General features: G+C 37.7%; 1 protein-coding gene across 4 annotated transcripts in view; it reads right to left on the bottom strand.

Moving 5' to 3' along the window:
• ephb2 (EPH receptor B2) overlaps nucleotides 1–24,493 on the bottom strand; it is a 127,746-nt gene that overhangs the window by 5,728 nt on the left and 97,525 nt on the right. Inside the window, exons 6-15 of one of the 4 annotated variants that reach the window (XM_014469940.2) lie at nucleotides 14,823–14,947; nucleotides 13,686–13,848; nucleotides 11,681–11,789; nucleotides 10,223–10,290; nucleotides 8,508–8,630; nucleotides 8,102–8,349; nucleotides 3,074–3,289; nucleotides 2,503–2,652; nucleotides 1,158–1,351; nucleotides 190–345 (exon numbers count right to left, since the gene is read on the bottom strand). In XM_014469940.2, the coding sequence (XP_014325426.2) occupies nucleotides 190–345; nucleotides 1,158–1,351; nucleotides 2,503–2,652; nucleotides 3,074–3,289; nucleotides 8,102–8,349; nucleotides 8,508–8,630; nucleotides 10,223–10,290; nucleotides 11,681–11,789; nucleotides 13,686–13,848; nucleotides 14,823–14,947 (1,552 nt within the window). The remainder of the gene's footprint in view (nucleotides 1–189; nucleotides 346–1,157; nucleotides 1,352–2,502; nucleotides 2,653–3,073; nucleotides 3,290–8,101; nucleotides 8,350–8,507; nucleotides 8,631–10,222; nucleotides 10,291–11,680; nucleotides 11,790–13,685; nucleotides 13,849–14,822; nucleotides 14,948–24,493) is intronic. The other 3 variants (XM_023324947.1, XM_023324946.1, XM_023324948.1) reach the window with 3 other exon arrangements.

The following is a 24,493-nucleotide window of genomic DNA, read 5'->3' as shown; positions in this document are numbered from 1 at the left end:
ACTGTTTAGAGTCCCAGCTCGAACATTATTTGAAAATAGCATCCAGAAAAAGCGTAATTTACAACAGGCCTCAGAGTCTTGTTTCTGCTAAGATTTAAACCCCAAACCTCTGAACACCCACTACTTTTCAAAGTTTTCTCTTGCACTTATCAGACTTTCAGTGAAGGCCAAGGTATCATTAACACTTACTCCATGGTCATCTGAGACACCACATCAAATGTAGAAAAGTCAGAATTGGCAAAGTTTTCTTTGTACTGGCCCATTTTGATGGCATCCAGCCACTCATCCACAGTGCTGAAGGTGGAGAAGTCTGGGATGCTGCGGTCCAGGAGAGGGAGATGGACCCTACAGGGGAGATAAGAAAGACGGATCAAGAATAATAATAGTTCAAAGTGGAAGATCTAACATCATGGTCAGTCCAGACCACCTGCAGATGATTCAAACATGAATTATTATGTTACATTTTCAAAATGTTTGACAGCACGTAGAGAATCCCACAAGTCTAATCCATGAAAAAATATTTTCCAAACTGTTTCCTCATAAAGGGTATTTTCCAAATGAGGTGATAGTCTTCAGGGAGCCAGCGTATTCACTGAATGTCTGTGGAAAATCTGGGTTGTGGTTCTGCACTACACCGCAAATGAAAGTACAGGCCGGGATAATGGAAATCAGCAAAGCCCTGGCCCTGACAGCAAACTAACACCCAAAGCAGAGAGGCCTGAAAATGTTTTGTTTAAAAAAAAAAAAAACTGCAGAGCTGCTCCAACCCCAGGGTTGCCTGGAGCATTCGTGGGAAGGTTTGGATCGATCAAACCAAAAGGCTTTAATTTACATAACCGCTAGGCGCCAGGAAAAACAAAGAAAAACTGCATTTGGCAAATGTGAAGAGTGCCACAGATGACACTGTCGCAAAAGCAGAAATATTTTAGTCAACAATTGAAAGCCTTGGTACTGACAGAAGCTGAGATGAATCATACACTTAAAGATGTAATCCATATCAGTGTGGAAGAAACCAAAATAAAAAGGCCTATTTTCTGTGATGCCAATGGAGACATGAATAAACGCACAACCAAATACCTTACGGGGAGAAGAAGGAATCACAAAAAGGAGAAAAGTGCAGACTGAAAATACAAAGACTCAGCTTGTGTTTTACTTACCCTGAAGATAAAGGAGTCATAGCTTTCAGTGTGTTCGGATTACGGATCATCTTGTCGAGGTTGTTAACAATCTGGCTAAACTTGGGACGGTTGTTACGGTCCTTTTGCCAGCAGTCCAACATGAGCTGGTGCAGCGCGTTGGGACAGTCCATCGGCGGGGGCAGCCGGTAGTCCTGCTCTATAGCATTAATGACCTGCGGGGGGAGATACATCACTTTAAGCAAGATATCACATATCAAAACCTGCAGTTTCCCACAAAAGAAATAATTAAATCTGAACAAATCTATAAGGAAGCAGAAAGTTTTTGACAGCACTGTATGATGTGACACAGATGCCTACTTAACTTACCTACTCTTCAAAATGCTTCAAACAATAAAACATATCATTTAAGTAAATTAAACATTTTTTTTTAGAATTTCAAAAATATCATTGATTTCTAGTGTAGTTTCAAAAATAAACTGCTTAAAAAGTTTTAAGCAGTTTATTTCAATTTTTCATTGTTGTTTTCAAAACAAGCAATAGAAAAGTACTGTAGAGTTAACTGGATGTTCCATTTTCCTGACACACTACTTTGATAGTGTGTACACTGATATCAAAACCTGTAAAAATACAGACTAGGTGTTTTTTTTAGCAACATACTCTGTGCTAAAAATTGGATAATCAATGACCTTTTTTAGTGTATTTAATGTTCAGTTCCCATAAAGCCACTTTACAGATATGTCTGACACTTGTATACAGTGGTAGTGCATAGTTAACAGAGGAACAACCCCAAGCACACTTGCAGGAAGGGCACACAATCCCCTGCTCATTATCAGGGTCATTAAAGAAACTCCATTCAGACGCAGATTAATCTTATTCACAAGACCTCCAAACGAGGACCCCGATGGAGCAGAAACACTATCTGGAGCTGCTAATATGATAACCGTTGAGGTTCTCAGTCCCTCTTAGCACATTAGTGTTCTCACTTTCAATTTGAAACTATTTTCATTATCTCTCTCCCCATAATTTGCTCTCTCCTTCACTACCCAGAGGGAAACAGAAAATGGAGACTCCAGTCAAGAGCAGAAATTGTCCACTGAACACTGCTGTGCATTTCAAATGATCTGATTATGTCTGTGCGTAAAGTGTGGTGGAATTTTCATATAAAACCCTTGTGTTTAGCCAAGAGAAAGGAGACACAATTGACAAATTTTATCTCAGAGGAATTTGAGGCTTTATTAGAACGCAGCGAACCAAAAATATATATGTGCACTGAGAGTTGGGGAATAAATGTTTTAGGGTGGCCCCTAGCCTAAAAAAATTAACAGCACCAGTGAAAGTGACAAAAAGCTTGTTAAATACGTACATCTTGATTGGTCATGTCCCAGTAAGGTCTCTCTCCGTAAGACATGACTTCCCACATGACAATCCCGTAGCTCCACACATCGCTAGCTGAGGTGAACTTCCTGTATTGGATTGCTTCGGGAGCAGTCCATCGGATAGGGATCTTCCCTCCCTGTGAAAATGAGGGGAATGACCCAAGTGAGGCAAGTGACACCGAAACCTGACCGCCACAGTCTGGAGAGACACTATTCACAGAAACAATACTAATTGTAATCCAAACTGGGAGGTGAATATAACAAAACTTTTAGGAGGGAAAGTGCGGTACATGGAATATTCTAGACAGAAGAAGGATGAGGAAAACAAGTGGAGAGATGACACTTGTCCTGATAAGGGGGAACAAAGTGGGAGGGCACTGCGGCATGTACGTCAATCCCTGGTTTAGTCCTTAAAATAACACAAAAAACAAACCTTCTGGCAGAACTATGCAAAGAGTTGTCAAGCAAGGACTCATTTGACTTATTTTAGAAGACTGATAATATCCACCAAAATCAGTTGAGTGTGTACACAAGGTAAGAGTTCAAATATTTTATTACCAGAGCGCTTGTGTACGTAGGATCTGATGTATCGTCCTCCAAGAAGCGTGAGAGACCGAAGTCTGACACTTTGCACACAAGGTTGCTGTTGACCAGGATGTTCCGAGCAGCGAGGTCACGATGCACATAATTCATGTCAGCAAGGTACTTCATGCCCGAAGCAATGCCACGTAGCATACCAACAAGCTGGATCACAGTGAACTGCCCATCGTTTTGCTGAGGAAAAGATATATTAGGTCATAAATTATTTATAGATCAAAAAGAAAACAAGTCTCTTAATACATGAGGCTCACATGACAATACTATACTGCAGTGAACTTAAAATGGATAAATCTCAAGGTGAAATTTGCTTCAGTAACAGATATTTTCTGGGGTTGCTTGAACAAGTATTTTATTGGGTTTTAATGGCATCTCCGAGTATTTATGTTTAGATAATTTTTTTGATTTCTGATATAACCTCAGAAAAAAAACGTTATTCTTATTTTATTTTATGCAGGGACCACTATACTATTTAGACCGTCCACAAAATGCACTGCTTTCGTGGTTGCAGTTTAACTCTTCTTTTAAACACATGTAAATTCTAAGCATATACTGCACTATAGAAAAAATAATATTTTGTTAAAGCATTTAATAAAGCAGCTTTGACAATGTTCCTCCAAGTTATTTGTTTTGTAGATTATGTGTAGTCTGCCTGTTTGAATCAGTAGACTTCAGTATTTATGTTGTACTAACAGTGAAGAATTACTAAACTAAGTTGTTGAGAGCATACCTCTCTTCTGTTATGCATTCTAGCATATAAAAACACCATATGGATGTGTTAACAAGGTCAAAAGCTTGATTCTCACCGGGGGTGGCCTTTAACCACCAAACTGCCAGCCATATGCCAGTTTTTTTTAGATTTTTACTTTGGTTGTCTTGTTTAATAATAACCTTGCAATGGCTCAACCTTTTGATCAAAGTTTTATGCAAAATGTCTTTGTTCGCATCATGAATCACAATTAAGATATGAATTAAGACATATACCAGAAAAATATGCATGGACTGGAGAGAGCTACAATGATTAGGGTGATGGCAAGTAGGTCTGCCAACATCAAAGATTTCATCACCAAAGACAGACAGGAAAATACCAGTGGACAGAAAAGTCTCGTCAGCCTTTATAAGAAGGATTTCACTGCTGCGATATAAGATTTTTTGTAGTGATTATTGAGAATGCCTTTATTTACTAAATTGCAAAAAAAAAAAAAAAAACACATCTGTTGCATTATTTTATTATCCTACCTTGTGATGTGTTTTATCGGAAAGCTCACTCAATACTTTCACAATCTCCTTGTTGTTAAACAGCATTGTTTACACATGTGTAAACCTTCTAATGTTTCCATGTGCACTATTGTGGCCTTAATGGAGAAGGGTGAAGACCAGGTGCTGCTGGTAAGAGTTCTGACATTGTGGAATGGAATAATTAAAAAAATTCTTCAAACTGCCCAAGGTCACCGAGAAAGACCTGGAATTAACATCAACTGTTTTTATGAAAATAATTAATAATGCGCTTAGTGACAATGACATCTATACCAGTTCACCTCACAAGAAAAGACATTTTGAAACTTGTTTAAAGTTTGATGCCCATTTAGACATTTCAATTAATAACAGGTAAATTAAATAGATTATTTATCTATTTATGATTAGATAAATAATGATAGGATTAGATCATTATTTATCTCCCTGAATTTCCGTGCAGGAATGGCACTGCACTTTATCCCAACATTACCTTTAGTGACAAGATTGAGGAATGAACATGTAGTTAGTACAGATCAAACATAATAAATTTATTTTCAGCACACGTTTTAAGAGGGAATCCTCTTGGTGCTGCACACCAACAGGTTTTGGTTGAGCTTAACTTTCCTCTGTGGGACTAGGCAGGACTAAGCTGGGACTGGCTGTCTGCATACAGCTGTCCCCCTTTCCGTTCTGGTGACGGCTTTATACCCCATGCTCGGGTAGTGTCTGGAGCAGTGGTGCAGCTGTGCCTCCAACTGGGCACACCTGCATTACTTCCACCACCCACCATGATGCGATGAAACCAGAAGACCCCGGATAATGGGGCATGGGAGCATAAGGTTGAGTGTGGACTGACAGAAAAAAAGCTAACAGTGGAATTAGCAGAGCAGGCGATAAAGGCCCAGACCGCAGCAAAAATTCATACAACCTATTTCTCTTTCTAACATTTTAATCCTCATTAGCTGAGTGGATAACTCTCATCATGCCAAGCTGCCCATCCTTGTGTAGCACAGCAATTAAACAGGATGTATTATTCATGAAACCTTTCTCACACATACACACTAGCACCTAATCTAAAAGCCATATTGGCATATACTTTAATTGGACCAAATCCCCCTATGTGATTTGGGTCAAGTCAGGGGAAAGACATACCCCCAAATAATGTCAGTAAAGGTCTTGTTTGAGTTTCAAGAAATAACTCATGGAAGTCTGGAGTTCATTCTGTTTATTTTCTAAGCTTATAGGTGGCTCGAGATTCAGTCCCAACTATGATCTCTCAATCCCCGCTCCATTTCCTCAGCTTGTTTTTTCTACAGCAGTTAAGCCAAACCTTCAGCAGGCAGCTCAGTAGTCTCTACTGCCGCTGTTGCAAACAAACAACCATCAATTGCTCTAAAAGATACAAATCATGTTCAGAGGCTTTGACACTGTCAGCAGCTGTTGCCAAACTGTCACTGTTGGGTGCTACAAAGTTTTACTGTTGTTTTCAAAACAGTGGGCTGTCAAATATGTTTAACATGCATCTACATATACAGAAAAACAGCTTTCACCGCAAGATCAGATTCCCCTTGCAAAACAAACAAACAAACAAAAAAAAAAAAACACTGATCCTTTGCCTCTCCGAGGTCAGAGACAGAATGCAAATAAAGGCTCTGAACCCAGGCTCAGCGGTGCGCTGACAGGGGGTTTTATGTTGAATTCGGGATGATGGCTTTGATGTAGTCTTGGAGGAGGAAGTTAATACTGACAACTTGGGATGGTTGTCAGTGGTAAAGACAGTGTTTAGACACCTTAAGCCTACAGTGAAATTGTATTTTAAAGTAAAAAAAAACTTTTATAAATGCCTGATTTCTAAATGTGTTGTTTATACACATACAGTTTACTGTTTTATGAAACATATTTAAAAGTATTGGTATGGTATTTCATAAACATACACCTTATAAGCTAGGAACATTTTCACAGTGAACCTTGATTGTTACCCACCCTATCTTGGAGATGGGCACCCACCCACCTATTTGGTGACACCTGGAAGGTATCACCAAATAATAGACTATTATCTACATCTGCTTTTGTCATCACAAATATCTTAAGTCTACTAAAGTGTATATATTCTTTTGAAATTATATTTAATTGAGGATTGCTATGGCTTTATTCATGAGCATGACTTTCACCTGTTGCTTGGTCATTTTAAACCAGTGCTTTCCAAACATTCCAGCTTCTAACCCAGTATATAGTCCACTAATAACTGGCTTAAGTTTATAAATTTAGATTACAACACAATTAAAGAAGGTGATAATAAAAGCAAACCAGCCTCATAAACCACTACACTATGTTGAATAATTAATTTCTGCTGTTTTTAACCTTCTGAAAGGATTTTGTCAAAAATATGCATTATTAGAAATATTCTTTTCATTTATTTTTATTGCAGGAAATGATTTTTAAAAAAAAAAAACGCCTTTTCTATATCATAAACCGCAGATGAGTCAGAGCCCCAACATTTGGAAACAACTTCTCTTGACATTTTTGGATATAAAATGCAACGAATCAGCATACAAAATATGTACAAAGTCTTTCTTCACAGTCAATGAATCCATTGATGAATCATGGAGTCCATTCAGGTATTTCTCTGTACATTGTCTTTGTACACTCAAAAAAAACAATTTAAAAGCTGTTTTAAATAAATAAAGTGAGAAAGCTTATGTGTAATTCTTATAAGGCATTCTTATAATGCTTACTGAGGGTGGTTGAATAACAGGTATCTCAAATTATTAATTCTCTTTTAGAAAAAACCATATATCATGAGCCCCCGTTATTTGTACACTGCTCTATTCACTCACTTAAAAGGCGACAACATCAAATAGAGTAGAAGCAAGCATGCAAAACCATCAGAACATAAGACTTGATTATCTATCTATCCCAACACAGTTAGTGATGGGTTGTGTAATATGTCACCCTATAGTGGTTTCATATATAAACATATGACATTTATTTTAAGTCTTGAAAAGAATCGGAATAATTTAACGTGGGATGTAAAAGGAGAGCGTGGAGGTTTCTATATAACATCCCTCGCTGGGGAGATTGTGAAAATTAAAAAATCCAATGAACTCATGAGCACTTTATATTTCATGTCAGGGAGCAGAAGACAAAAAAATAATTAGAATGTCATAAGCATCCATGCGTGGTGCTGCATAATAAGCAGTGAGCCCAAGAGTGACAACAATTCTTCGCTCCACCTGACAAGACACTTTATGAAACAGAGCACAGTAAAGACTGACAGAAAATATTATTGAGAGATGGGTTAAAACTGAGCATTTGCAATTGAGTGCAATAACTCTCCATTGGTAATAAGGAGCTACTACGGTAAAATTACCTCTAGCAGTTGAATTTGATTAATCTTTATTATGCGAGTTGTTGAATTGTTTTCTGGATATTAGTATGCTGTATGCAGAGCAGGACTGATTGCCTCTTGTCAGCTTTTGACAGATAGTTTGAAGGCATCTCAAGAGTTGTTTAGTGAAGTAGAATATGCTAGACAGAGTTGTCATAAACTTATTATGCTGAGATCATTGAATCATCTCTTTTATCCTCGTCAAAGCACAAGCTTTGTACAGGGACCTCCAAGCTTCAAAGGAGGCAGTTTTTGAGGCCAACACTGTTGTTAGAGCTATCATTACTCTGTAGAGCGGTAAAATTGTTAGCAGTAAAAGTAGAAGCATAAAAACTGCTATAGGGGAAACATTTCTGGTTTCTTACTCTCAGGAAGGTATCAAGGGATCCATTCTCCATGAATTCAGTGATGATCATTACAGGACTGCTCTTGGTGACCACTCCTTCAAGATGAATGACGTTAGGATGGTCAAACTGACCCATGATGCTGGCCTCGCTCAGGAAGTCTCTCCGTTGCTTTTCGGTATAGCCAGACTTCAGGGTCTTTATGGCCACAAACATCTCTCTTTTTCCCGGGAGCTTTAAGTTGCCGCTGCACACTTCCCCAAACTCCCCTGTTAAAAAGTAACATGGAAAATAGATCAATTTATAAATCCCCCATAATTAAATGTGCAACTAGAAATATGCAGCATTCCTGCACCTACTTTGACTTAGTAAATAGCTTCAGAAAATGCTGTATTCTAATCCTGTTTCAGTAAGATTTCTTCCTTACCTGCACCAATGACTTGTTCAATCTTCACACAGGATATATCAATCTCCTTGGCAAACTCCCTCACTGCCTCATTTGGGTCCTCATACGTGAATGGATCAATGTAAATCTTCATTCCTGGAGACACTTGGAAGATAGGAAAGAGCCACTATAATATTTAATTGATGTGGTCATGTTAGTAGACCTATGGGCCAGACAGTCAAATGCAGTGAGATACAGCAATAATTCATTCATGTTCCATTTCCACTATCCTGTGCAATTATGGGATTTTTTTTTTCTAAGACATAAAGGCAATGAAGGCTGGAAGATGGAGGAGGTACTGTAATTACAAACGGTGGTTATGACAAGTACCTTATGGCCACTGTGTGTGGTTGTTCAGTCAGCAAGGACATGACACCTTCAGTCATCTTATCTGTGATTTAGTGGGTTAATATATATATCATCTCCAGTGAGCCACAGTGCCATTAACACTCAGGAGAGGAACCGGGGTCCTGTATTGGCATTGCTCAACTCCACCTCTAGAAATAAATTGGCTGTCCTAAGCTGCAATGCCAGGTAAATTGGCTTAAGGTGGCCTTTAAGTGTGTGAGGACTTAAGTGTCCTGAGTTTTAAATCCGATTATAGTGCACATACCTCCACATCAGACCTGAGGCCATCTGAATGGATGCACAACTCACACATGGTCGGCTGCAGTGCAAGAATAGCATGCACATTGCCTGAAAACCTGGCAGACTACAGCAAGAAAACATGCTGCAGAAATGGAACAGATGGAAAAGATCTTACCCGGTGCAACCCCCCATTACTAAAGCTCACAATCTCTTCTCAAGCTGAAGCACAGTTCAAAAGACCACCTTCCTTTAATGGCAAAGACCACCATAAACACGGGCAAAAGCCTGAACTGCGAGTGGTGTGAGAACAGGATGCACACAAGACACGTTAGCTTCTGATAATATCTGTGAAATAGCCAGCTATTTACTGGCACACTCTTGACTGTAGCTAAAACTGGAGTCCATTGCACAGCCTGACTCAATTCTGCTGAGAAAGTTATTATCTTATGGGTAAAACTGACTTACTAAAGAGGAGAGTGCTGAGACAAAAGTGCTGAGATAAAATTACACAATTGTATAAATTCAACAGTAAAAAAAAAAAGATCCGTTAATGAGGCCAGATGGAAATATTTTTCTCACAAAATTATCCATGCATTAACGTCACTGAAACTCCATGCTTTTTGAACTATAAGAGGGAAGAAAATCATAGAGTAACTCCACTTATTCACCAAATTCCTTTGAAATTTTTGACAATAGCAAACGACTCATGTACATTAGTATTCTAAGGGCCTTTAACATAAGTGAAGACTGACCTATTTCTAACATAATGGAATTAGTTGACTATGAAATGTGATTCCTGGAACACACAGTTGAACACGGATCTTGTTGTTAAAGCCACACCCTAAGTCAGAGGAATCAAATAATGGGAAAGATTTCACAAAGGTGCAGGCCGGGGGTAATGAACGGCCGCTGTGCAGGGTCCGGAGACAAGGACAGCAGCAAGCAAGGTGGTAGCCATGGAGACAGGTGTGTGAGGCTGTTGCGTGCTGGACGAGTGCCACAGGGATAACTGCGTGACACGGCAGTCATAGATGCAGATGTGTCTAATCCTGGAGCAGAAGCTGTTGGTGAGAGTGAGCGGAGATGAGCGGTGGTGGTGGTTTACTCACTGTGGCCGCTGGTGTAATGCTGCAGTTTGTCTGTGTATTCTGAATCACCCCTGTCAAAGCCACGCCTCCTGGGGAAAAGACAAAGAACTCTAGCTCTGGCTCGGAAAGAGGGAGTAAGGAGGGGGAGAACACATGAATCAAACACCCCCAGGTGTAGCTAAGCTGGAGATAAATCAGCTAAAACCAGAATAGAGGGTAGAAAAGGGGTTTTTGTTTTGTTTTATTGCTGCACAGAAGAAGGCATTTACACAAGCATACCACACAAACATAACTAGATCTTTCTTTTTAAAAACCTTCTTGGTTTTAGTGGATGCATTAATTGTGTCAAGGTGGTAATTATTGTATATTCAATACACAATTTCCTTTTTTATCCCAATACGTATGTATTTTTACAATCTACATTCTACAGACAGAATGTCTTCCTTTTAGAGTATTAAAAACACTGTACTGGTGTATGTCAGTAAATTAGATTTTTTAAAAACAAATGTATTTATATTTAATATTATTCAAAAGGTGAAAATCATATACTAACTTAATATTGCACAGGTTGATTTTTTTAAAATTTGTATTTGTGCACATTTTGATAATTATGGCTGCAGCTAAAAAAAAATCGCAAAATATTTAAAAAATGACATTAATAAATCATTTTTAAACCATACGTTTTATGCTGAAACCTGCACAATTACAAAGACTGTTGATTTACAGTTGCCCAGGATACAGTTTTTAAGAGTATTCACAACGTAATTGCTAAAGAAACTGTCTGTTCACAAAATGGTGCATTTTAGCACATATGAAAAGTTCAGTGGAAGAAAAACGTGGTAGAAAAAAATCCACAAGCAGCATGGATAACTGTAGTCTTGTTAGGATCGTAAGGTAGTGTTTTATGATTTTTATAAAAGTTATTAAAAAAATTCTATTAAAGACTAAAACAGTAACCAAATAGATAACATCCTTCTTTGTAGATTTTTAATATTTTTTAAATAACTCTTAATTAATAGAAGCTGACCTTTTCATTTTGTCTTTCCAACACAATCTTTATTATGTCACTTTGAAACCATAACCTAAGACAATGAGTTACTGCATCCGTAAAAGCCCTGGGGAAACCTGCAGCAATAACACTGTAAGGTTGAAATATTTATCTTGCACATACTTTTCAGACCTAGAAATGCTGCACAGGTGCAGACCTGCACTGTCAATATCACTGGCCTAAGTGGGAACTGAAATCCAAACCAGAATACATGAACATTTAATACTTCTGCAACTGAAGTATCCGCAGAGCTTTAATTTTTAAACACCAAGACTTTTAAATGTACTGAATACTTATAAACCAAGGTAGTTTTATTTGTCCAATGAAAGTGCAGAGGGACAAAAAAAAAGAGAAAAAGACAAAAAGTTAAAAAGATCACACAAACTGAAAAATAAAGTGGCATTTTTAGCCATGTTTTTGAACGGACTCACCGGTTACAAACGATGATGATGACAACCAGAGCAATGAGGAAAACCAAACCAGCAGCTGCTGAGCCAATGATGAGTGGAAGTTTCTCCTGAATGCTTGTGTTGTATTCCTCTATATAAGAAAAAACACAGAGATAAGCATAATTGCATGCATGCACATACACACAGTCACACAGATCCACAAGCTGAAACATATGGGAAAGCATCTGAGCCTCTGCAATGGGTGGCAGACAGGCATACGGCTGGGTGAACCATTGAGCATCTTGGCATCACTGCTGGCTGCACACAACATTTTACAAACCGCATCGAATGTGCTCTGATGCTGCAGATATGGACAAATCATCTGGCAGAAAGTGTGTGAAGTGAAGGGGGAAGAGAGCATATTTGGATGAAAAGCGGACTGGTCACACAGCCAGGAATGACAATCTTGTGACTAAATGGGCACACAGAGACAGAGAAAGCTTTTTTTTTTAAGAGAGTCACATTATTTTATTTTATTTTTTAAGTGTTTTATATGAGATTTAAATTAACAATTCAATGCAACTAATTAAACTTAATAAAATGTTCATAATGATATTGCTTCCAGAAAAACTTCATCTACCCTCTCTGCTTCTACTTTGCTGGAACTGTTAAGTTTTTTTATGTTTGTAGAACTGTTCTTCACTTTAAACTGTATCAGCAGCATTTTTCATGCAACTCAAAATAACTTTTAAGTGGAAGTTGAACACAATTAGCATTGTACACCCTCTGTTTACACAATATTTCCAGTTCTGAGTCAGTCTGATATTTTGTGTGTGCTGGGATCTGTGTGCACGGCAGCATCACGGATGTTCCTGTGAGAGTTCAGGCTAATGATGGCTCTAGGCTCTGCCGGCTGATGGAAATGAGATGTTCAGAGGGGAATACCCAGACATAGCTCTAACATTAACCTACTTGACTGATGTTTACTAAATGTAAGGCATGTTTTAGATAACAAGACAAATTCAATCTGATCTCTAACCCAGTGGTTGTTGTATAATAAATTAAAAACATTATTAGTGCTTGATCTAATTATTCAAACTACATAATAAAATAATGTGGTAAACAGCACTATGAAAAAAAATATTTATCCCTTACATATTCATTCTGCTTTTGCTTTTTTTTGTCAGACTTCAGATCAACAGATAAATTTCAGACAACGATAAGGAGAGTAAACAGAAACATATCAGGCTTTCATTTCTTAAGCTAGGAAAGCTGTGCAATCCGGCCTGACCAAGTGTGAAAAAGTAATTACCCCCTTGATAAATTATGCATCACATATGATTGACAACAATTTTGGAAAGCTGACTTCCATTTTGCTAGCCACACCCAGGAACAAACACTTCTAGACCTTGTAAGCCAGAAATGGATCATACAGAACCTGTCTGACAAAATGAAGCAGGCAAAAAGAAACAAAAAAGCCACAATCTGCAAAAACAAAAACAAAACAAAACAAAACAAAAAAACTGAAGCAGCTCAGCAAGCCAATGTCTGCATGGTTTGTGTGCAGTGGATCATATTTGCTGTGTCTGGATATCACACACTGTATAACCAAACCTGTTATACCTACAAAATTGTATCATCATGTTTTGGGTCTTACAGGATCATTTATTAGATTAAGGGAGCAAATTCTATTCACACACAACAAAATTAGCTTTTTTATTATTATTTTTTACCACAAATGACCTAAATACGTATTTGAAGCTGATTTTAAGAAAATTATTTAGGTCATCTTTTTCTATTGGAATTTGTTTGATGTAAGTATAACGGAAAGAAAAATAAGACATAGAACTAATCTATCACTTCACACATACTTATTTACAGCATAGTAATTGTTTTAGAGTACATGTGCTTTTTCCAGCACATAATGCGTCCTTCTCAGTTCTGCAGCTGTCTGAAATCTTACTGCCCTACCCGGTGTGTTGAAAAGCCAAGCATGAAAGGTGATAAGAACTCTGCGTGCTGCGGTGAGCATTGGCTGAATTCTCACCCTCCGTCATGGTCTGGAAGTACAGTTTGCCACTGTAGCGTCCAAACCCAGCTACAGTGCGGGCCCGGACCTGGAAAACATAGATGCTCCCAGACTTGAGGCCACGGATGACTGCAGTGTTGGTCTGGCTTCTGATGGTGGTAGAGTTATATTCTGATTGATCCTGGGGGCAAAAAATATTCAGTAAGTTTCAGTGGACAATTATGAAATAGTGCAATTGTATAAGGTAATTATTTTCAAATGCTCAATAATGCAATTGCACATTAAGGGCCCAAGCTAGTGACAGAACTCACATTTAAGGTCTTTTTTTAAACAACTAAGACAATTAGTTTTTATTATGAAGGGAAACATTGAGAGGCTGCTGTTAGGAAAATAGACTGGGTGGCAGTTTGAGGTCAGGTGGATCCTCTGAGCTACGTGTGATGATCAGAGCTATATTCCACTGCCACGCTTTCCCTCTCCAGAATGTTGACATGCTTGAGAGCAGAGACTGGGACATTTTTAGCGGCTTCCTTCAATACGTTTCTCAGCATACACTTCTGAGTCACAACAGGAGCTGGGACAATTGTTTTGACAGCTCTCTCCAGCAGTGTCAGTAAGAGGAATGGTAGTCAAAAGGCAAGCAACAGACAAAAGGTTGAGAAACTACATAAGTATTACTCCTTGTGTGTTTTCTTATTAACTGACATGCTGCATTACACACACATTTGCTTCTGTGAGTGTTCTTTTGAGAAAGTATGCTGATTCGGAGGAGCTTGCCCCTCAAAAAACTATTTTTACATCAGTCAGCGTACCATTGTTTCAACCACAAGTTTCAGCACATCAATCCCCACTGGCCCTGCTGCGGGGCTGAGTGTGTTTTTTTCTTTCCCAGTGACTGACCGTGATTGTAATTGGAGGAGAACAAGCAGAGGTTCGAAGTGATATTCAGAAGCTACATGCCTCCAAGGATCTGCTGCTAAGCAATTGAGCAGAGAGAATTCACATTTAAAATACACTAATGAAACGATTCAGCTCTTAACAAGTGAACACTATATTTAGCTTGATAAGAATAAAAGAAAATAGACAGTCTGTGTTTTATGTTCAATAAGGACTGGATGAAGCATTTGCAACATGTACTTGAATGGCTATGAGTACCTTTTCATAATACTGTAGTTCATAGTCCAAGATGACACCATTTGGCTGATCTGGCTGAGACCAGGAGAGGGTGATGCTGTCCACAGTACGGCTGACCTGGTGCATTATAGACACAGTAGATGGAGCTGTGAAGACACAAAAGCAGTGTGTTACCTGAAAATTAAAAAGTCCAATCAGATTAAAGTACACAATCACACAGAGAGTATCTATCTCATACTTAATCTCATAACCAAACAGAGTTCTGGAATGCTCTAAGCCCATAAAGTCTACAACATATAATAATGTGTAGGCTCCAGCTGGAGCATCAAGGGCAGAAATTAAGCTTACAAGTCACAACAGTGGCAGAACCACATAAGTAGGCACATGGGACTTCCCGATGTGAAATGCGACTTTGATGAGATGAATATATGCTTGTCATGGTGATAACAGAGTGCTTTCCTCTAATATTATTCAAAAAAACACCAGACCACCATGTAAAGGAAAGTGGATCTTGTTATTTTACATACACACACAAAAAACAAACAAAACAAAAACCACAAAACAGTATGATAAAAGCCAAAAACAAATACCTTTTTGTGCTGATTAGGAAAACTCCCATTTAAAATTTATTCTTATTTGCTTTTTAGCCCAGAGGGAAATCATCCATTAGGATTGGTAAACTAATACAGTCAAAAGAGTTACATATTTTAAAATATTTCTGGGAAAACATCTGAGACTAAAAAAGAATCCAAACCACTGTCTAAGAAGCAACCACAACAGCACTGTCAATAAACTCTAATAAAGTCATTTTTTAAATATTTATGAATTCACGCATGAATAGAGTTACTGTAAAATACAAACACAAGCTAATTTTTATAGACTAAAAATAAAAGGGAAGGTTTTTTTTACACCTTACATCATTAATTTATTGTACTCATTGTTTTGTCTTGTCAAATATGAATATAAACTAAATTTTACAAAACATTAAAAGACATTTTTTTGTTGTTTTTAGGTTATTTTGCAACTATTAACAATATTTATTAGTGTCTTATTTTGTCATAATCAAAAACAATACGTGCTAGAAAACATCATCATGGGTGGTCTTCTATAGTCTTACATAGTCAAGTGACCTTAAATATTGTCAGGTCAGACAGGGGCGTGATCACCCCAAGTTGTCCAGCAACCATTATGATTAGTTCAGGGTGCTACAGGTCAACTTAAAGCTAAGAGAGGCTGAGGATAAAAAGCTCTGTCTGGGAAGCTTGGCAAGGGCTGTGGACCTCAGTGTCTGAGCCTCTCTCTGTGTGTGAATGAGTAGGGTGGGTTGAGGTGTCAGGGAAAGAGGGGTATTGGGCAAAATTTATGTACACCGAGCCCCACGCTCATCAGTTTCAGGCCCATGCAACTCACACACACTGCCCTCAGCCAGCAGTGACTCCCCTGAGTCCAAGCAATAAAGTCAGAAGTCTCTCCCTCGGCACGCGTTCTCTGTTGAAAATACATCGACTGGAAAACTACAACTACCACGCCTCTATAATATAGGTCTGTGAAGTTGCAAGAGTGTGGTTGTTATATAATTATCTATAAATTATGCACATGATTTTAATATCATAAACTGATTACATATAAGTATTGGGAGAAAATGTGTCCTTAAGTCGTGTAAAGAAGGAAAAGAAAATGAAGTAATTTAAGTAACCGCAGTGATTCAGATCTAATAATCAAAGATCTGTCAGCAAAACTTTGCGTGTCCTTTCACTAAAACAAAAGCCTCCGTCTAGCATAATAAATTGATATCTCACATAAAAGAGGCTGGAGAGTCACTGAGTATGTTATGTGCAGCTGCCGGAAAATAATAAACTCAGACTCTGTTATTCATTTTAGCGAAACACTCTCACCAAGATACTCTGTAACTCTTTAGTGTTTGGCATGGTGCTCCAATCCAGGAGTCAGAGGTACAGCAATGTTTACAGTGTGCAGTCAGGACACCAGCCTGGGGAATCTCGTCCGTCTCAAAGTACTCCCCAGTTTGTTTGCAGTCACAAACGACAACCTAATAAGGCAAACAGTTACTCAAAGGGGAACTCACGAGTATCCCATTACGGATGCACATATATTCAAGACGGCCACATGGCCTTTTCCTGCATAGCATTTCCATTAAACACACGGAGCAGCCATGCCCAGAAACCTGATATACGGCTGGAGAAACAAAGGCAGCTCATGTATTCATGTACAGAAGGATGGACACATGCCAGCATAAAAAAAAACCTGTTGGAGGAGAACATTGTGGTTTGTTTTTGTCAAAGGACAACGTCCAGTTAGACTGAATGGCAGTTGACATGTCTAGCCTCAAAAAAAAGAAAAGACGGCAAAGTGAGAGTCAATTAAATGAGGATATGGCTATTTGAGGTAAATACTGCACACAGAAGTAAAGTGTTGAAACATTAGGCAAGTAGAGAAAAAAACAAAGATATCTGAAATATAAAACCAACTGTGCTGCATATTTTAAGGTAATTCAGTACATGCACTTCAAGCTAAATTGATGTTTCACCAATTGAGTGTGGAATGCATTGGCATGCCGAGCCGATGCTTCACTGAAGTGATTGCTTCAGGGCTGATTCACATGTGAAAACTATTTTCTTACATCAAATTTATGAACTAATTCCGCAAATGTCTTTGGCACTTTAATTCTTCAAGCCTACCTAGATTCTTTTTTCCGTATCTTAATCTGTAATTTTGAGGGTTAAGTAAATACTTGGTTTCCTGTGTGTAAACATAAGTCGTCAAATTATGCCACTAAACACATGTTGCAGCCATTTCAAGTCATTTTCTGTTGTTGCAGTAATTATTTTTAAATCATGAAGATTGTATTCACTTAAACGCAATTAGAAATTAAAACGGTGGTTTGAGAAATCTTGTTATTTACATACAGTAAGCCAATTCTATCAAATCTGATCTTTTTCTTCTGAGTAACAAATACTTTTCACTGACAGATTTATTCATAGGTTTTCTCAGTGAAGGCTGTAGTCATGCTTATAAAAAACATGAAGCAGTTACAAAGACAAGAGCAGGGATTGTAAGTTCATGTAATTAAATTAGATGGATGAATTGGAGAGAAAAATGGTGTGGTATTTTATGGTTTTTCACCAACACCACAAAACATGAGCATGTGTATATTCTGCATAGTTTTAACTGTGGACAGGCTTTGTCTACTTTTATTTTATTTTCAATAAATCACAACTTATAAAAAGCTCAGAGCAAATAATGGGGACAATCAAATCAAATAATGAATATGGGGTGGAATGAGGCAGTATCAGGTTTCTTAATTGAACAAAGACAGGCAGCCCCAGCTGTTGTCAGAGAATTGGGTTTCAGACCCCACATTATTACCCCACACTGGATCTGATAGAAAAAACAGTCGCTCTGAGTCCACTCCAGAATGACACTCTGGCCTTGAACCAAGCTACTAGAACACAGAGACTCTGTTTTGCTCCACATCTGCGATTGATGTTTTACTGCTATATCTGAGCACCTAATGGCATCCCTAATCAATTAAAGATGGAGTTTACGGGGATATTTCTGCTGATTAAAAACAGAACCAATTTACCAAGACATTTTTCCTCTACCACACGTAGTACAAAAGAGGGGCTTTCATCCATCCAATTAATGTGTGTCTCTGTAATGTTATTATATTGCTCTCGTTTAGTGGGCTTTTCCACTCTCTCTTTGAAGATCTCCTTGACTTGTAGTGTTTGGCCTCCAATAATAGGCACCGTTAGGAACATGATGGGCATCTTCATTAAGTAAAGCTGATAAAGAGGAACCACTGGGGGTGATTGGCAGCAAAGCATGTTGGGCACACACTTACTGCACAAACTTCCAGGGGGAAAAAGGAGTCCTATCTCATGTCAATATCCATGACAACAGCTTTTAACAGAGAAGCGGGGGAGAACTAGGTTTATTTCACACAGCTCACAGTCAATACTATGTAATAAACTGAAACCTCGGAAACAAATAGATATCTTGAAAACCTCAAACGTTTTTATGCCTGTGGATCATATGCCACAGATAAACGTTCAAAGTCTTTTATCTGAATCTTTCTTACAACCCACTGTGTCTGCAACCATGTGGCTCTGATTTGATTAGACGTTCTGCTGCAAAGAGCAATGCTATGATTTGGGGAAGATGTGGGGAGGTTGCGAGAACATGTCAGGCCTTGTAAATCCTTTCCCCTTTTCATTGTAAAAATCAGTTTTCCCGCAGAGCAAACACTCACAAGAGGGCCTGAACCAGTTGGCCGTATACCATGCAGCCTCCCAAACTAGCAGGCACTTCTCCCCTCCTTTGGGCTTCTGACCATTTATGAGTTGCAGAGACATCTTACAGGGAGAGGCCCATATTTGCATGTACTTTTAGCATGCTGGCAGACATCCCCGTTTCTCCAGCTGCAAAGGATTGTGGGCTTTACATTTAAAAAGATTTTCCAATGCAGTAAAGCTACAAAAGTGAGATTTCAGTTGATCAAACTTTAAACCAGCTGTACTGGAAGTGACTAGGGACTCTAATACACTCAAACAAACACCAAACTAATTCTAAATTGGGCTTGTTGGAGGTTTGAATTGTTTTTCAGGAGCTACCAGAGGATGGGGTTTAAATGTAGGCCAACATGTCAGATTTGTAGAAAAGTAAATGCAGATTGCAGATTGGTGTACAAGTAGAAAATTTTGCAGAGGAAATTAAAAGCATTTATATGTTTTGAATAAATGTGGTTCTTTGTACAACTTTTCCAATGTTTTAAAGAGGAAGCACCTTTCTTAAGAAAGGTGAAAAGACATCAAATGGTAATAAAATATATTTTCCTTTCAGATAAAAAGTTTAGTAGGCTGTTCTTTATATGGGGTAAAATAAAAAAGGTCTTTTTTTATAAAAATTGTGCTGAACATTTGCACACTGTCAAAAATGTCATCTTACATTACAGATAAAAAGTCCTTTAGTAAGGGTAAAACAGCCATTTCAATTGGTAAAAGCATTCCAGGCAGAATAAAGCCACAATTTTGAATCCACAGATTCTCTGTGGTCTTTCAGTCTCTCTGGGCCGATTAAGACTGAATAGACAATATTCGAGTTGTCTGCTGCAGCCTTGTAGATTGAAGTCTTTCACGTGTACAGCAGTGGGTCAACGCTGCAGTTTAATCAGCAGGCAGCGTATCTGCATTTAAACATCTTCCAAATGCGCAAGAAGAAAATCTCCACAAACCACAGGTTACATGTCAATATTATTCACAGTTGGAAAACAAGTGTGGGCTGTGGTTGTCTTTTTTCCATTAAGACAAGGCTTTAGTGGTAGTTTAGATTTCACAATACTCTGGAAAGTAAAATAAACAGAAGGAAAATACATATATATCAAAATTACTGTGCACATATTATGTCTGACCACCATAATATAATTTAGGTAAGAGAATAATATAAGTAGACTAGGAATAAAATGAATTTTTCAACATTTTGTCAAGTTGTAGCTCCAAACTTTTATTTACTTTATTGGTATATCATGCAATAGGCCAGCACAAAGTAATTGAAAGTTGTGAAGTTGAAGAAAAAATATTTACTGAAAAAAATCGGAAAACAGTGCAGGTAATTGCAATACAGAACCACCATTCACCACCTAACATCAGGCCAATACATTCTTATATCTAAAGAAGAACCACTATTCCATTGTGGCTCTGGCCACAATGTGTTGTGTTGTTTTCCTGCTAGACTCAAGTCTGTTCCAGCCTCTAGCGTGTTTTCTTTCATTATTGTCTTGTATTTAGTGTGGTCTATCTTCTCATTAGCTCTGAGAAGCAATAGACTCTCCCAGCTGAGTAGTAGATTTGTGCAGTTCCTCCAAAGGATCTCTTGACTGCTTCTCTGATTAATATTCTCCTTTTCCAAACAGTATAGAATCTTAATCATTTCCACAACATTATCCCTGACATGTGCTGGGTGTTTTTTGATCTTGATGTTCATGTGAAGGGCTATAAGCCCTTCACATGAACAGTTGTATTCATAAGGCTGAATTATACACTAGTGGACTCTACTTAATAATTAGGTCAATTCCAAGAAGACATGGTTGCAGAGCAAAACTTTCACATTATTTAAGTGTTAAAAATAATGTTTAGTTTTAGTTAAATGCTACTTTGTTTTCATCAACAATAACCATGTTGAAGTTTTATGTTGTATAATACCAAAATAGAAAGCAGTGCAAAGAAAATGCATATTTTTGCAAAACACTGTAACTCTCCACTAAATCAGCACAAAATTACTACTAACAAAATAATACAATAATAAGTTCTAACTTTATTAAATATTGCCAAAAATATGTGTTAGTAGTGGCCATGCAAAGGGAACAAAACAATATTTTTGTTTTTTTTAATCTAGGTTGAGTTTTAAAGGTTTAGTGGCAGAGAGACCAAAGGATTACTTGAAGCAAATTCTCTTCAGGGGAATTTTGTCCCTCCACCCAGAGGGAAAGAGTAAATATTCAACATAAAGCATATGGACTAGATGTGAGAGATTTTTTAAAAAATTGATCTATAGTTATAAATCATCAGTATATTGTTCAGCATAATATCCTGAATACTTGCAGTTGTTAGCTATGTGATTTTCAAGGCTTTCTGAGTAAGTAAGGTAATCTGAGCTTTTGAACATTAAATCAGCACATTATGCAAATGTACCAAAACACAGAATGATCGCTTTTGCTGCTTTATAGAAAATAAAAAAATTGCCACTTTCAATCACATCAAAGGTTTTAGGCTCTTCTGCCTCTTCTACCTTTTCTGCAACTTGGATTAACATTATATTTTTGATGCTGTTGTTTTTACATAACTGCATGCTCAGATACTAGGGAGAATCCTCCTGCCTAAATAACTGGATGACTATTTTGAGTTAACAAGCAGTATTATAAAAATGATATAGTGGCATTTTAATCCAGCCACCATTCTTGTTTTAGAAAGAAAAGCTGGTATATTTATGTCTGCTTTTTTTTAAACCAATATGCTGCAATGTTATTTTGATTAAGAACAGAGACTTTTTGGCCTGACACTAAGTCATCCAGTTCTATGCAGTATGGGGCTGCTGCAATGAGCGGTGAACAACAGACAGGCTTATAAAAGATCATCTATGCTTATAAAGGTCCCAACCCCAAATTACAGATAAAACCCTCCAGAGGATGATGGCAGTCGAGTTTTTATGATCTGCTTCGTCTATGTGAGAAAATCTAGGCTACGCATTAAAAAAAGAGTTGCATTAGTACAGAGTCAGTGGGGGTGGGAGCTTATGTTCAGATGAAAAGACTGTTTCCAAGACTGTTTCTGAGACAATAACAACGGTGTTTTGCATCAATCTTCAAAGAAATGTCAATGGAAATTCTAATGCGCTTGGCAAACTTAAAGGGGTGAGAAAGACGAGCAGTCCATGAGGAGGGAGGGAGGGCTGTCATTGAGCTTATCACAGATTCATTTGCTTAATTGATGAAAGTAACTCTATAAATTTTACAGAAAAGTTAATAAATTAAAAGCAGCACTCTTTGAACCACTCTTGGATATAGCAAGTAAACAAATGACTACATTAAAGTAAATTCAGTTGTTTAGAAATTTCAGGATGCGGTTAAAGCACTTAATGATAATTAATTGTGCTTTTGTATTTACTCCCTTTTACTGCACACTAAGCTGAAAGATCATGGCCTTTCAACCTTAATTAATAACCAAACAATGTGCATTTTCTACTCCTCTCTGTTGTATATGTACAAACCAGCAAATCTCTGTGTAATGTACTCACTGAAAGGGAAAAAAAGCTCACTAAATGATTTATAAATAACAGTAATTAGATAAATAATTTTGACGTTTTGTGGTCTAATTATCTTCCAGGAAGTCCTAATTAAATTCAGATTCCTTGAACAAAATATAAAAAGAAATCTAAAGAATCTCTTTGTCAACCCCGCACACCGGTTACAACATATTTAGTTTCTAAACATATCTTAATGTTTGTCAGCTGTAATATTTCTTTGTATGCAGGCTGCTCGGTATCATCATAAATTCTGTGCATGTGTGTTTGACTGGCTGGATACCAAAGCAGCTTTACTCTAAAGGTTCTGTCAGTGCTGAGCTCCAGGTGCCTGCTGAGGCCTCCTGTCTGTCTGCAGGGCTGACCTACACTGGCACTCACCATATGTGCCCTTCTCATCACCTTCTGTCACAGTCGTACTGAACAATGTATGTTGGCAATCCTCACCTGACTCTCAGTCAGTCTCTTTATCATTTAGTCAACAGCTTTGACACTTTCAGATATTTTCAGCTCAACCTTGCTAACCATTTTCTTGGATTAGTTTATAACAAGGCCAGTCTAACTTCATACTCTTGATTACTCTAAAGACAAACAAACAAAATTCATCTTGTGCCATTGCTATGTTTATTATACCTAGTGTTATGAGGGTACAAAAGATGTATTATGCCAGATACAGATTTCTTGATTGTCAATACTATATATAAGGTTTGCAAAGTTATATTTTGCAGATTTTCATTAGATAATATTATACAAATATATTGTGCCTTGATTTTAGAGCTGTGAAAAAGAAATACATTTTTTATTTTTCAGCTGGTGTCGTGAACTACAAGTCAAAAGGATAGTGGTCACATTTGGCTTGCTAGTAGCTATTTTGGCAGCTCCACCTGGCTTTACACCAGTGCTCCACTGAAGCAGCAAAGTCCCTGGTAGCCTGGTTACAGTGAACCTGAGCAATTTGAAGCATAATTAACTCATAAATCTTCCCTAGACCATATGAAAAAGCTGAACCTGATTACACCCCCCGTCCTCAGCATAATGTGAGGATCCACAATCAGCCAGCTAGTCTGATAAGAAACCAATTCAGGTTCTGTGTTTAATAATTTTAAACAGCAGCTCACCTTGAGTTAATGAAATGTCTAAACAAATAGGTCTTCTGAAATTCAATACACAAAATCACAACAAAGAGCAAGACTGCATGTGCAAAGATTAAATTTATCTGTTGAGCAAGGCTGAATTCACTCAGTTCACCCTTATTATATATATGTTGCCCTCAGGTAGTGGATGATCTCTATTCAGAGTCCTGAAATTGATGATATAGCAAGTCTACAGACAGAAAGAAAATGATTCATTGCCTTGGCCATCAACGTGTCTTCACAATCTTAGGTGTAAGCCTTGCCATTTATAGCATACTCACTTCTTTAGTAAAATCACACATTAAATCACATATGCCCATGAAGACAATTTCCACCCATGTTGTATGTAGGCAGAGCTATAAATGTTGACAACTGCTAACACCACTTACATGCATGGAAGATCTGACCTAGAACCATGCAATTCCATGTTTCTGGAACATTTAGAATAATTCAAATATGCAACGTGCTCTTGATTGCTTCCCTAAATTGACTAATCAGACATATGTGTTAAGCTGTGAGAACAGAAAAGGAAGCAAAAAAGTAATTGGAATGCACCCAAAAGAAAATTTAGACTGATAGAGGCCCAATATTATCATCACAGTAATAGTTAATAAACAATATTTACCTATATTAGATAATGCTGTATTCTTTTGACACAGTGAAAATACTGCAGCATTGATATGGCTTGTCTACTTCATCACACAATCCTGCACTGCATCACTATCACTTACAGATTTCCAA

Source organism: Xiphophorus maculatus, chromosome 20 (genome assembly GCF_002775205.1).
Source record: "Xiphophorus maculatus strain JP 163 A chromosome 20, X_maculatus-5.0-male, whole genome shotgun sequence".
NCBI classification, from domain to species: domain Eukaryota; kingdom Metazoa; phylum Chordata; class Actinopteri; order Cyprinodontiformes; family Poeciliidae; genus Xiphophorus; species Xiphophorus maculatus.
The sequence above is the reverse complement of the archived record's forward strand: the minus strand, read 5'-3'. Positions and strand labels throughout refer to the sequence as shown.